We start from the raw sequence: 12,662 nt of genomic DNA on the forward strand, positions 1-12,662 counted from the left end.
CAGTGACAGGTAAGGCTGCACCTGGCAGGATTTTCCCTTTGTGGATCTCTTCAAGGCACAGGACCAATTTTAGAAGGTGCAGCTGGCGTGCTTGGGCCACTGTGCCAGCCACTCCTACCCAGTACAGAGATGGTTTCCTCTGCATCCCAGTTACTCCCCCACTGATCTTTACTTTTTCCTGCCCTGCTTCACTTGGCCAGACTGACTTCCAGCCACTATCTGCAGCCCAGTGTGCTCGCTCTTTCTACCTCACTTCTTCTTCAGCGTCCTCCTTCCTCCACCTGCTTTGAGGCCTTCCTTTGGCCATTTTTCTGTGCCCCTCTTCTTCCCTGAAGCCAACATGTGGTATTACTTAGATGCAGCTACACTGACTTTTTGGTGGAAGTTTGCCTGCGAAAGGATGATTCAGATTGTCCATGTTGCCTACTGCTCCTCTGTGTAGTTAAAATGCTTCTCATCATTCCAAGATGCTACAGTAGCAAAGCTACTCGGCCTAGAAACACAGTTTCTGGTTTTCCTGTGCCAAACCACCTCTCCAGCTGGGCTCAGTGTCTTTTTCTGAACACACTTAGTGCGGATCTCATCCCTACCTGCAGATGTGGGGATTGGATGTGAGCCCTTCCAAAGGAAAAGTTCTGCCTGTGCTACAGTCCATCTTACAGCTTCATCGCCACCTGCCACAAAAATCCCTCAGAACAATGAAAACCCCCGCAAACCTCTGGACATTAAACGTATCATGTACTGTTTCAATTAAAATGATTTCCCCATCACTGGCAGCTGAAACAGCTTCTCTGCTTTCTCTTAGACAGTATTAACTGCATTTATATTCTGCCTTTTTTCTTTTCATGATGACTCCAAGGCAAAATTGTCATAGCTATGTTTCATCCCCACAACAACCACCCTGTGAGGTAGGCTATGCCAAGGGTCAAGGACTGGCCCAAATTTGCCTGGTGACTTTCATGGCTTGAGCGAGGACTAGAATCTGGCTCTCCCGGGTCCCCAGGGAAACACTGTAACTGCCACACCATACGGGTTCTCACAACAATCCTGTGAGGTAGGATAGGCTGAGAGTGAATGCCAGGCCCACACTGACTCTCCATGTTTTGTCGAACAGTAGGAGAATATTGTTTGCTTTAGTGCAGTGGCAGAATCATCCAAAGCAAGGCACGCATGGCGGGGGACGATGGGAGTTGTGTTCCAACACATGGCGGGCGCCGTAGCGAGGGCGCAGAACATCGCCACCCTTCGCGGAGGAGCCATGAGACTCGCGTGGCTCCTGCGTGGCCGAGGAAGGCGGCAGGGGGCCCCGCGAGGAGAGGCCCTTCCTGGGCTGAACGGGGCTGGCTGGGCCGGGGAAGGGCAGCGAGGCCCGGCGGGCGGGCGGGCGGGCGCGCGCGCGGGGCAGGGAAAAGCTGCGTAAGCGCTCGGAGGAGAACCAGCGACCTCACCCTTGTCGCAGAGGCGGGAGGGAGGGGGAGGGGCGGGGAGGGGCGCGCTGACGGGCCAATAAGGGGCGAGAGGGGCGGCCTCGCGCCCCGCCTTCTCCCGCTCTTTCCCAAACATACGCTCTTCTGTGAGGTGGGGGGGGGGAGAATATTAAAAAATAAGAAAAAGGCGGAGCTTCAAGCGCGCTCGGTTTCCGGCGTCGGTCGGGCGTGCGTGAGCGCTCGTGCGCGCGCAGGACAAGCGGGCCGTCACCGGAAGTGAGTATCGGCCGCGAGGAGGAGAGGGAGGAGAGTGGCGGCAGGAGAGCGGGAGGGTGGACCTGGGAGAGCGAAGTAAGTGAGGGAGGGAGGGAGACGGGGCGCGCCCCCGCGGAGACAGGAGGCGGGAGGGCAGGCGCGCGCGTACGTAGGTGCGTGCGCGCGCGCGCGGGGGGAGAGCGCGCGAGTGTGTGCGTGTGTGTGCGAGGAAGCGGGCGGGCGAGAGAGTTGAGCGAGCGCGAGGAGGAGGAGAGCCGGAGCGAGCGAGCGGGCGGGCGGCCGGGCGGACGGACGGACGGACGGACGGAGAAGGGCAGGCCGGGCCTGACGACGACGGCGGCGGCGGGCGGCGAGGGAAGAAGAAGATGGCGGACGGGGACAGCGGCAGCGAGCGAGGCGGCAGTGGCAGCGGCAGCGGCGGCGGCGGCGGCGGAGGCGGCGGGTTCCAGGGGCACCGCGGCGGCGGCGGGCCGGGCCCGGAGCAGGAGACGCAGGAGCTGGCCTCGAAGCGGCTGGACATCCAGAACAAGCGCTTCTACCTGGACGTGAAGCAGAACGCCAAGGGCCGCTTCCTGAAGATCGCCGAGGTGGGCGCGGGGGGCTCCAAGAGCCGCCTGACGCTCTCCATGGCGGTGGCCGCGGAGTTCCGCGACTACCTGGGCGACTTCATCGAGCACTACGCGCAGCTGGGGCCCAGCAGCCCCGAGCAGCTGGCGCAGGCCTCGCCCGGCGGGGAGGACGGCGCCGGCGCCGGCGGGCCGCGGCGCGCCCTGAAGAGCGAGTTCCTGGTGCGCGAGAACCGCAAGTACTACCTGGACCTGAAGGAGAACCAGCGCGGCCGCTTCCTGCGCATCCGCCAGACCATCAACCGCGGGCCGGGCGGCGGCGGCGGCGGCGGCGGGCCGGGCTTCCCCGGCGGGCCGCCGGGCCTTCAGAGCGGGCAGACCATCGCGCTGCCGGCGCAGGGCCTGATCGAGTTCCGCGACGCGCTGGCCAAGCTGATCGACGACTACGGCGCCGACGAGGACGAGCTGGGCGGCGGCGGCGGCGGCGGCCCGGGCGGCGGCGGCCTGTACGGCGAGCTGCCCGAGGGCACCTCCATCACGGTGGACTCGAAGCGCTTCTTCTTCGACGTGGGCTGCAACAAGTACGGCGTCTTCCTGCGTGTGAGCGAGGTGAAGCCCTCGTACCGCAACGCCATCACGGTGCCCTACAAGGCCTGGGCCAAGTTCGGCGGGGCCTTCTGTCGCTACGCGGACGAGATGCGAGACATCCAGGAGCGCCAGCGGGACAAGCTGTACGACCGCCGGGCCGGGCCTGCCGGGCCGGGGAGCGGCAGCGGGGCCGGAGACGACTCGGATGGCGACGACGTGGATGACGACTGAGCCTCTCCTCCTCCTCCCCTTCGCCCCATCGCTTTGACAACCTCCTTCCCTCCCGGGCCATCTCTGCTCCACCGGGGAGGCTGCCACGGATGGGGGGACTGGATGGAAACGGAACGAAACCTGATCCCGAGCTTTCTTCCCCCCTTCTTCCTCCTCCTCCTTTGGTGTCATCGAGGAGAGGGAGAGAGTGAGCGTCAAGATTATTGCCTGCATATACTCACCGACCTGCACCATTTTTGGAGCGGCCCCCTAGTTTTCTGATCTCTGACCCCTTCGTTTTTCCTGGGGATACAGTATCTGTCAGCCTGTTGGCCCATCCTCAGAAACCCTGGCTTTACATCATCGGCCCCTGCCCCCTGCAGAGGGGAATCCTTGTGACCTCGATTAACCTAAATCCAAGCCCATGGTGAAGAAAAATCTACCGCATAAATTCACTCCAGCCTTCCAAGGTTCCTCATCTACCTAATGACTGAAATGTTTCACTTTGCCCGAAGGAGGAAAAGAGCTGTCCTCTTTCTCTCCCGTACTCTTCTCTCTGGCAATTTTAAAATTGTGCCCCTCCGCTCTTGAAACCAGCATTCTGGAGACTGCATGCCACTGAGCACAGTTTGAAGGAAGGGAGAAGCCACCACAATGGTCCAGATCATTGGGGGTGAGGGTTGGGGGGTGGGTGCAGATCCTCATGGGGCAAGTTGTGAAGTTCTACAACAATCATGGATTTAGCCCAGCAGAAGTGGGGGGAGGGTTAAAATGGGACAGGGGTGGGACATAAAGGGTGGGCAGAGGAAAGAACCAGAGCTTGGGGGAAGATAGTAGAGGGGGAAGCCTGTATCCGGACCAATGTCCATTGTTGTCTCTTATTTTCCCCTTTCCAAAATTGTGTGTTTTATTTCTGGGATGCAAATTGCTGAGCTCCAGGTGCCTGAACTGGAATTGATAGTGAATTACTTTAAAGCTGGCAGGTTCTAAAGATCTTTAAAGGCTTTTCTTTTCTTTTTTTAATGGGGGTTGCAAACAGGCAGGTTAAAAAGAAACAGGCATAAAGCACAAGGAATGCAGAGTGGACTGATGGCTGCTCACTGAAGTTCTTCCCCTTCTCTCCAAATAAGGTGAAAGAGCAAATGGCTTTAGGAGGTGGAAATTGGAGCTGCATTTCCGCAACTCCCTAAGATGATCCAGTGAAATCTGGTCTGTGGCTAGGTTTTTGAAATGCAAAAATCTTAGAATTGTAATCTGGCAAAGGAAGTGTGTGGCTTCAAGTCTGTAAAAAGATTGAGAAGGAAACTGGAGGCTTTTTTCATCGTGCAAATAAATGGACATGTTCTGTGAAAACAGACACCGAGAACCTCAGGTCCAGAAGTCCAGCATTGGTTATTCTTTTAACAAGATTTTTTTTAACAAAAAGAGAACTTAGTCCATTTTCTCAGTACCTCGCATTATGTTAACAGCAAAGTTGGCAAGAATGGATTGATGGGATGGATTGTGCGGAGCAATGCATGCCCTGTGGGAGCTTGATACTCATCACTAAAAAGAAGCAGAAAGAAATCGACAAAATTCTGTGACTATGAACATACCCTAGCAGCATTTACCACCTTCAAATTTTATTATAGACTGGCTACTGCCAATTCGTCCAACTGTCCTTCCCAAACAAAGTTGGGTCTCCCCACCCAGAGAATTGCCTCATCTATATATTTTAAATGGATTCTTATCTAAAATGATATTTTTTTAAAACTAATGAAGTAAGTCCTATCCCCTCTAAAAATGTGTTTTTAGATACATCATATACTAGCAACTTTGAATTGAATGGGAATTATACTGTTCATTACAAAGTTTCGGGTATTATTTGTGTGACATCTTAAGAGGCAGGTAAAGCTTCCTCTACAATCTTTTTTTAATTGTGCATGCCTGTCTTTTATTTGAGCTGCCTTTTTAATTTATTGCATACCCTTATCACCTTATTTTGGTATTATTCTTATCTATACTGTCTTTGTTTTGTATTTATTAGACGGCAAGAAGACATAAAAAGCATTTCCTCACTCAGTTGTGGCTGTAATGGGGAAATTGGCTGGAATTTTCTAAACAATAAAATAAAATTGGTTTTACTATAGTTACTAAGAAAATCAGCAAACGTCAGAATAGTTTACTACAGAATGTTCAGCCACACATGCGATTGTCTATTTTAAAGCTATTTCTTTATTCCCAGTATCCATGGTAGATCTTTTAATCATATTCCTGAAGAAACTTCTTTCCATTTTTCTCCGTCGCAAAGAACTTGTTTCCTGAATTGTAATGGGAGCAATAGTATTTCTTGATGTTTTAATTACATCCGTATACTTGTACTGTATTTTGTACTCTCCAAGGCAGCTGTTTTCAATAATGTCCTGCTGTATTTACCTATGTATTTTTGTTCAAATGTATGTAGTTCTTTGCTGCGGAGAACAATTTTCACCAACAAAAGGTTCATGATACAGATTAACTGGGATGCTGCAGCCCTCTAGGATTGCAGAAAACTCTGCTTAACTGAATAGAACTCTAGGCAGCAATGACAATTAAGGCTGCAGATGCTTGGTGTATATTGCTGTAACTCTTCACTCATTTTAAAACTGTAAAATATTTGTATAGACCAACAATGTTTTGTTGCTTCAGTGGTAATTGGTCCCCCCCCCCCTTTTGTTGCTCAGCTGCTGTGAGCCAGTTAAGTTCTTGCAAAGATGCAGTACCTCTCCTTTTCGGGAGGACCTCTTTTGGCTGAATTGCAGTAACTAGCCTTACCTTTGTATTATGTGGTAGTGACAGGGTTTTGACTGTCCCTGGCCAGTGGCTACATTAGCTATAATTAGCTGCCGAAGAAGTCTGTGGAAGTGGACAGAAGCGAACATCGGTTGTATGCCAAGAACGTTGCCATATATGGTGTTGGCTTTGGCAACCAGAAAAAGTCTCCTGTAGTCATTACGCCAGTTAAGCTAATGTGTATTGAGTACACAGAATGACACGTGAACTTTCAAGGTGCATAGGTGGTGACAATGCAATGCATCAGTAAGTCTAAATCAGAATTTTGGGCCTGCTCGCGCCCAGCTAAGTATAAGTGGTAGGCGTTTAATTTCTTTTTATTTCTATTGCTATTATTTCAGTGCAGTAGGTGAACAGCTAGGCCTCTTGCTATGGGAAAATTAGGCCTGGTGGCACCAGGCTTTCTAGGTATAAGAGTTCACTGTGGAAATCTGGATTCTTGGAGAGGGAGGCAGTGGGGAAGGCAGCTTGACTGAAATCTGTACAAATCGAGCCTTTTCCCCACTTGCAGAGCTTGGAACGTTGGGTTTTAAAACAGTTGAGGCTGCAAATATTGTTTGAAAGTGATTTGGAAACCTTAATGGGGCCTCCGTGTAAGAGGAGTCACCATTGGCATAGGCTAACTGATAGAATACCTGCCCACACACCTTGCACACACTTAAGAATCACGCGGCTGTCTCAGCATGATAGTTTGTCTCAGCGATGGCTCTCTGCAAATTTTGAGCAGGCATCCTTGTGCCTGTCTAGGGAAATCACCGTTTCTGTGGCGGGGATATTTGGTCATGCTGGGAAAATATATACCCAGATCATACCTGAGATTATTAAACCCTGTTCCTGTTTATATTCCTATGCTTAAACATTAATTTGGGCAAAAGCTTCCCTATTCTTGGTGCTGCAGGTAACTCATATCCTTGATTTTTTTCCTGCAGCAATGTTGACAATACCTCAGTGCAGTTTACAAGCTGCTGCATCCCACATACCTGTGATTAAGCTTGCGCGAGCCCATTAAAGTTACTGGTGTTAAGCTGTCACATGTTCAGGTATGTCGATTTAAGTGGCTTGTGGATCACTGTCTTATTAAAATGTAGATTCTGTAGAGAAAAAAATGGACAACCTCTCTGGGGAGTTCTGCATATCTGGCATTTCTCGACTTCTATTGTCCTTGAAATGATGCATCTGCTGTACAAAATGAAATGTAAATCTTGTATAGCACCAAAAATTGTAAATATTTGAGGCATACAGGTATAAACGCCCGTAGCTTTAGCTCACATCTAGTTATGGGTTCATGTTTTTATCTCCATAGTTGTCTGCTGCAGAGCACTTGCAGGTCTATCAGCGAGGGCTGTGATTCTTTTATCTCAAAAGAAAAGTAGTCAGTGTTGCTTACCCTGGAATTGTTTGCAACAGGTTACAGATCCTAAAAAAATAAAATTAAAGCTTCTGCTTCAGTTTCTCTCCCCCCAAAACACAGATGATTATCCTGTCCTAGCATGTAGTTTTCAGGATAATGGGCATAAGAGGCAAGTGACAAGAAACCACTCATATTGAGTGGTCCCATTGTTAACTGCGCACGCCAGGGATTGGCACAGCTGAGGAGGACTTGTGAGCTGCCCCTGTCGTTAAAGGGGGTGGTGTAGTGTATTTCACTACACAGGAGATTTTGAAAAGTGACTAACTCAGGCAACTTTTCTCTTGTGAGGGTGGCAGTTTTGTGATTTTGGTGGAAAACTGTTCAGTGCATAAACAATGCGTGGACATCTCAAAAGTTTTAACAGAAAAGTTATGGTACTTTATCTGATGCACAATTTAATCTCTCAGCAGATATTCAGTTTTTATTAAAAAAAACAAACAACTTGTGGCCTTGACTCTTAGAGAGATGGAGGAAAATCTAATTTTTCCCATTATGAAAGTGGCACTTTTTGGCTTCAATTTTATTCTAATTCTGCAAAGTTCTTAGTAAACATGTCATTGTTATACCTCCTTTTTAAGGCAGGAAAATGGTAGATGTATTGACACATGTTTGCTATGGATTACATTTAGTTTTCTAAAAGGATAGAACCACCAATCTAGTGGAGGCTAAACATTTACAAGGACCCTGCTACCTTTTAAAAAAATGGGTATATTCAAAAAATTTCCCGAAAACATGAAGTGTAGGTAATTTTTCTTTTACCCAGCAGAGCCCTTTGGGGATATCTACTCTACAGATAGATCTAATATACTGAACGGTCATAACTTTCACCAAAGAATCTTGGCGCTTGTCCTTGGATGAGGGTGCTGGGAGGTCCATAGCCCCTCACAAAAGTAAAATTCCTTGGGGAGAGTGAATGGCTCTGAAGCCTGCTTAAACCTGTTGTGTAGATATGCCCAAGGTCCTGCAGCTGGCTGCTCAAACTTTTACAGTTACGTACAAATGCTAAATGGGTAGTGGCAGGTCTCTCATTGCGTATTTCTTGGTTCCTTGTTCATCCTGATGAATTTGTGGTGTAAATACATAATCTTCATGGTCGCTTTCTTCTGCAGTGTACTTCTTGATGATCTGATTCCAGGTCTTCTAGGGGTTTTTAGAAACCTTGCCTCTTGTCCAGTGCTGCTGCTTATGGTAATTTAGTGTCAGCAAAATTACTGTAGTTAAATGTTGTGCTTGAGCGTTCGCCAGATCATCTTAATTGTTAGATGGAGTTTACTGCTAAAACGTCCATACTTGGGGATGATTTGTTAGATCAGTGATTTCCACAGCTTAAAGTTGGAAATTCCTGGCTGTAATAAGAAAACAAAACCCAATTCCTCCTTCCCCTTCTTGGAGGTTCTGAGGAACCCTTTCTTTTGCACTTTGTGGTTTTAGCCAACACAAGACGAATGCAAAACAGGACAGGACTGTGAAAGATCGCTTTTTCGAGGGTATCCTGACATTGGAGAGAGAGAAAACACAATATAGTGGATGAAACCTAGCAGCTGTCCCATACAGGGTTTCCAGCCCAGAGAAGTTTAATAGCTGAAGCAAATATTCAAACACCAGAGTGCGGCTGTGAATTACTACCTCTTGTACCTGTAGAATGACAGTTATTTGCCATGGTGCTAGACTAGCTACATCTTAATATAGTCAGATTGCTTTTCCATTGTAATATATGGTGGAATAGGATTTTTCCTTTAAAAATCCCACTGTTACGGTCTAGACCACAAAAATATATTGTAGAGTTGTAACACAGTGGCTGGGAACTAAAAAAACCTGAATGACTAACCTTGTGTGCTTGAGCAGGGGTTAGACTCGTGTTTCTTAAAGCACATCATGTTGTATGGTAGATCACTTTTGAAACTGAGAAAAGTTTCAAAAGCAGTTTGTAGCACAGACGATCTCTGATTAGAAAGAGAAAGAGAGAAACACTCCCAGAATCTCACCAAGTACATGGAATGCCATTGGCTACACCAGAAGTGCTTTTCTGGGCTCTGGCCTGTAATCTTCAATTTAAAACTGCAGCTGTAGAATTTAAAGTCAGCTGTATAAACTGGCTTGTATCTGATTTTGGAGAACTAAGGGACACTCTAGAGGAGTGCTGCTCAGGGTATGGGAATATCGGAGTATTCTTTCAAGGATGAGAGTTCCCCCTTGCTCGTCTTTCACAGTTGTATCGAGGGCTGTCTGTTGCATTGGTTTCTAATGAGAAGCATTAAGTTGCCAAAAATGCTTGCTTGAGGAAGATAGGATGTTCCAGAATGTTGACTAATTAACTTCATAATCAATTATCACCTTGATTTTCTTTGCCAGTCTTCTCCCCCTAGCCCCTGTGTTTTTAATCTGACAAGGAGATAATGCTCGAGGTTTCGATATCTACTGGAAATACCAACAAAATTCTGTCTCTTAAATTCCGCATAGGGAAGGTTAAGTGCGCTTTGTCAAAGCCGTTTTGTAATATGCTGCTATGTAGCCTTAATCTTGTAATGTATTGTGCGTATGTGTATATGTGTGTGTGTGTGTGTGTAGTATGTATACACTTACATACAAAATAAGCAACTCACAGCTAAGAAGCAGAATGTTCTGGTTTGTTGAAACTTTCGTAAAAGTGCAGGAAAGCTTGCTGCTTCCTTCACCCGCCCCAGTTTACTGCCACTCTATACTGTCAAGGTAGTCTGTGTTTAAAACTCGCAGAGAGAGCTTAATTCAAAACAGCAGTCGCTGCGCATCATTTTAATCTAGGCAAGTTTCCAAGGCAAGATGTTTAATTTCCTGCCCTGCTTTTCTAGGTTGAAAGGCCCATCTGGTTAGAAACACCCATATTTGAATTTATGCAGGGTTTACAGGAAGAATATAGTTTAATCTAAGTTTCTTCTTGCTGCCCCCTCTTCAGAATTGGAGCTGTTGGCTCAGGCATGCTCCAAATCAAGAGGGCCATGTAAGTGGTCCCCCAGCTTATATGCATTGTCTAAGTATTTCTATCTTACCCGTGCTTTTTCAGGATGGCCAGCTAGGAGAAAAGGGTCAGGTCACTGGTAGGCTGCCAAGAACATGAGCTGCTCTCTACCTTCTGTCCATCCCCTCTGGTATCTTATAAATGTGCAAGTATGTATTGCTGAATCCAGATTCTCATTGCTCTGTAGGGCAATCTGTGTAGAAAATGTGGCTTTTACACCTGTGTAAAATAGTGGTTCTCAAACTCGGCTGCTAGGAATCCTAGAGATCTGCATGAGCTTTGTAAGGCCCCTTATGAAGGCTGCCTGTCCATCATATTGAGGGGCAGCTGTGGGGGGATTATGGCATTTGGGAACTTGTTCTCAGTTGGTGAGCGGCGACAGCAAGGCCTCATCATGACCCGTTTGAATGGGAGGCGTGCCCTAGAATGTACCCGAGAATTCCCTGCAATGCACATAACATTCTACAGCAGATGTTCAAGGCAGGCTAAATTCTTTGTGAAACTGGTTCTCCGAAGGTGTGAAGTTTGAAAGCCAAGCAAACATGGAGTGATGGCCTGTATTATGGTAGGCAGTTTATTTTTGTTAATGTTCTAGTGCCAGTTCTGTAGTGCTGGCAGTCTTCCACGTTTTGTCAAGACCAGTGGAACAAACGCAACTCACCCGGTTTCAAGGTCCGCTGCTGTTTTGCACTGCTTAGCTGGATTGAAATTTGCACAGGGGGCAGATCTTGCAAGCACAAGTCCTCCATTGCTGTGGTTGGAAGGTGCACCTCTGCTGTGCTTGTTTGCTTGGTCTTTGACGTCCATTTCCAGTGGAAGGTGTTGCAAGCAGCTACCTCTTCACATTAGAGGTTTTGCTTGTGGCAGATGTTACAGTCTATGGCTGACTTTCATGGTAACATTCCTCAAAAGCAAAGTGCAGGGTTATCAAGACTGGGCAGGGCTGTGCGGGATCAGTGCCCTCAGGAAGTGGAAGTTTTACTGGGCTGAATGTACAATGTCAGTAGCAAGCAAATAGTTAAATTTGGTATAGAGTTGAGAAAACCTTGTGCAAGTGATATATTGATCATACTTGGATGTAATCAATCAACCCATATGTAAATATACACGTTTGTACATTGTATACATAGAAAGAGATGTCTGTGTACATGTGTATGTATTTATAAAATTGTTTCTCTGCTAGATAGTAAATGCAAAAGTAGCTCTAATTTTATATATATTATATATAAAAAGCTCCCCTCTATAAATATATTCTATAAATGCTAGAAGTTAATTTGTAGTAAAATAGGACTGATTTCAGGAATATCTGCTGAGAGACCAAAAAGTTCACTTTTAAGTACCTTAATTAAAGAATAAAGTTTATTCCTCTTGTTTATTTTTTTATTAAAATAATTAAATGCACTTTAACTGGCTACACACACACACACACACACACACACACCGCTGCATGGTGCAGTTTCAAACATGGAAATGTTTCAGAAGTGCAGCACCCGTTCAAATAATACTCCCTTTTCACCTGTCAAGCAGAGCGCTGGAAACGATTTGAAATCCCAGGGTCTGAGCCGCCTGTTTGTCTTGCTGCCCGTTGGCTGAAGCTTAGATTCTGATTTCCCTTTTTGGGGTGGGGGGTGGGGGCTAGCAGGACTGCTTCTTAAAGAGCAATGTGGATACAGCCAGATGCTACAGGGCTGTTTTCAAATAGGCAGGTCCTGGATTTACCACTAGCCAACTAGCAAAAAGTCCGAATGACATAAAGAACTCATGTTAGTTGAGCACTCCTGACAATAGCAGGTTTTTGCAAATGGAGTTTTACAGTCTATATTTAAAAAATTGTATGTTTGTAACAAATAAAAGTATGCGGAAAAGTGAATGAACCATTTACAGCAGACTCTGTTTTTTTTTTAATGTGGGGAGAAATGTGTGTGATGCTTTTGAAGGTTAATCATTCATTACGGTGGAGTCATATTGGGTCTGTCATGGAATCACATCATGGTAAAACATTACCTACTTAAAGAGGAAACAAATGCTTGAGCAAGCAAGTAGATAAACTAAGGAAACCTTGAGGTTGATAAAATCATATAGAGGAAGAGTTGTCCCATTGATCAGTCACCAGATAAATTCATGGACGACACAGGGCGACCTTGTGTTGGTGCCATTTCTCTCTCTCTCTCCCTCCCTTTTGCAGTGTTTGTGAACAACAGCCCTGCTTCCGTCACCTGTAGATTGACCTGCGCCAAGGAAGCAGTGGTGGCAGATGATGATTGTACTTGGATGCACCCATCTTGCATGTAGGGAATTGAGACCAGGAGATGGCAAACTGCTTCCATGCTGACTCAGTAGTTGAGCTGGGATACAAAAATCCCTGGAATCCTGCTGAA

At 47.0% G+C, this 12,662-nt stretch overlaps 1 protein-coding gene across 1 annotated transcript; it reads left to right on the forward strand.

Annotated features, from left to right (window-relative positions):
* The first annotated feature begins 1,955 nt into the window (after nt 1-1,955).
* Nucleotides 1,956-12,154, forward strand: PURB (purine rich element binding protein B). The gene has a single exon (XM_044437535.1). It carries the CDS (start codon nt 2,069-2,071, stop codon nt 3,086-3,088), a length of 1,020 nt encoding a protein of 339 aa, XP_044293470.1. The 5' UTR covers nt 1,956-2,068; the 3' UTR covers nt 3,089-12,154.
* Nucleotides 12,155-12,662: the final 508 nt, after the last annotated feature.

The sequence above is a fragment of the Varanus komodoensis genome, unplaced genomic scaffold, assembly GCF_004798865.1.
Source record: "Varanus komodoensis strain SLA01 unplaced genomic scaffold, ASM479886v1 scaffold30, whole genome shotgun sequence".
Taxonomy (NCBI): Eukaryota; Metazoa; Chordata; class Lepidosauria; order Squamata; family Varanidae; genus Varanus; species Varanus komodoensis.

Bases quoted from the DNA above. Each gene is read 5' to 3' on its own strand.
- PURB (XM_044437535.1), top strand. From the start codon at position 2,069: ATGGCGGACGGGGACAGCGGCAGCGAGCGAGGCGGCAGTGGCAGCGGC.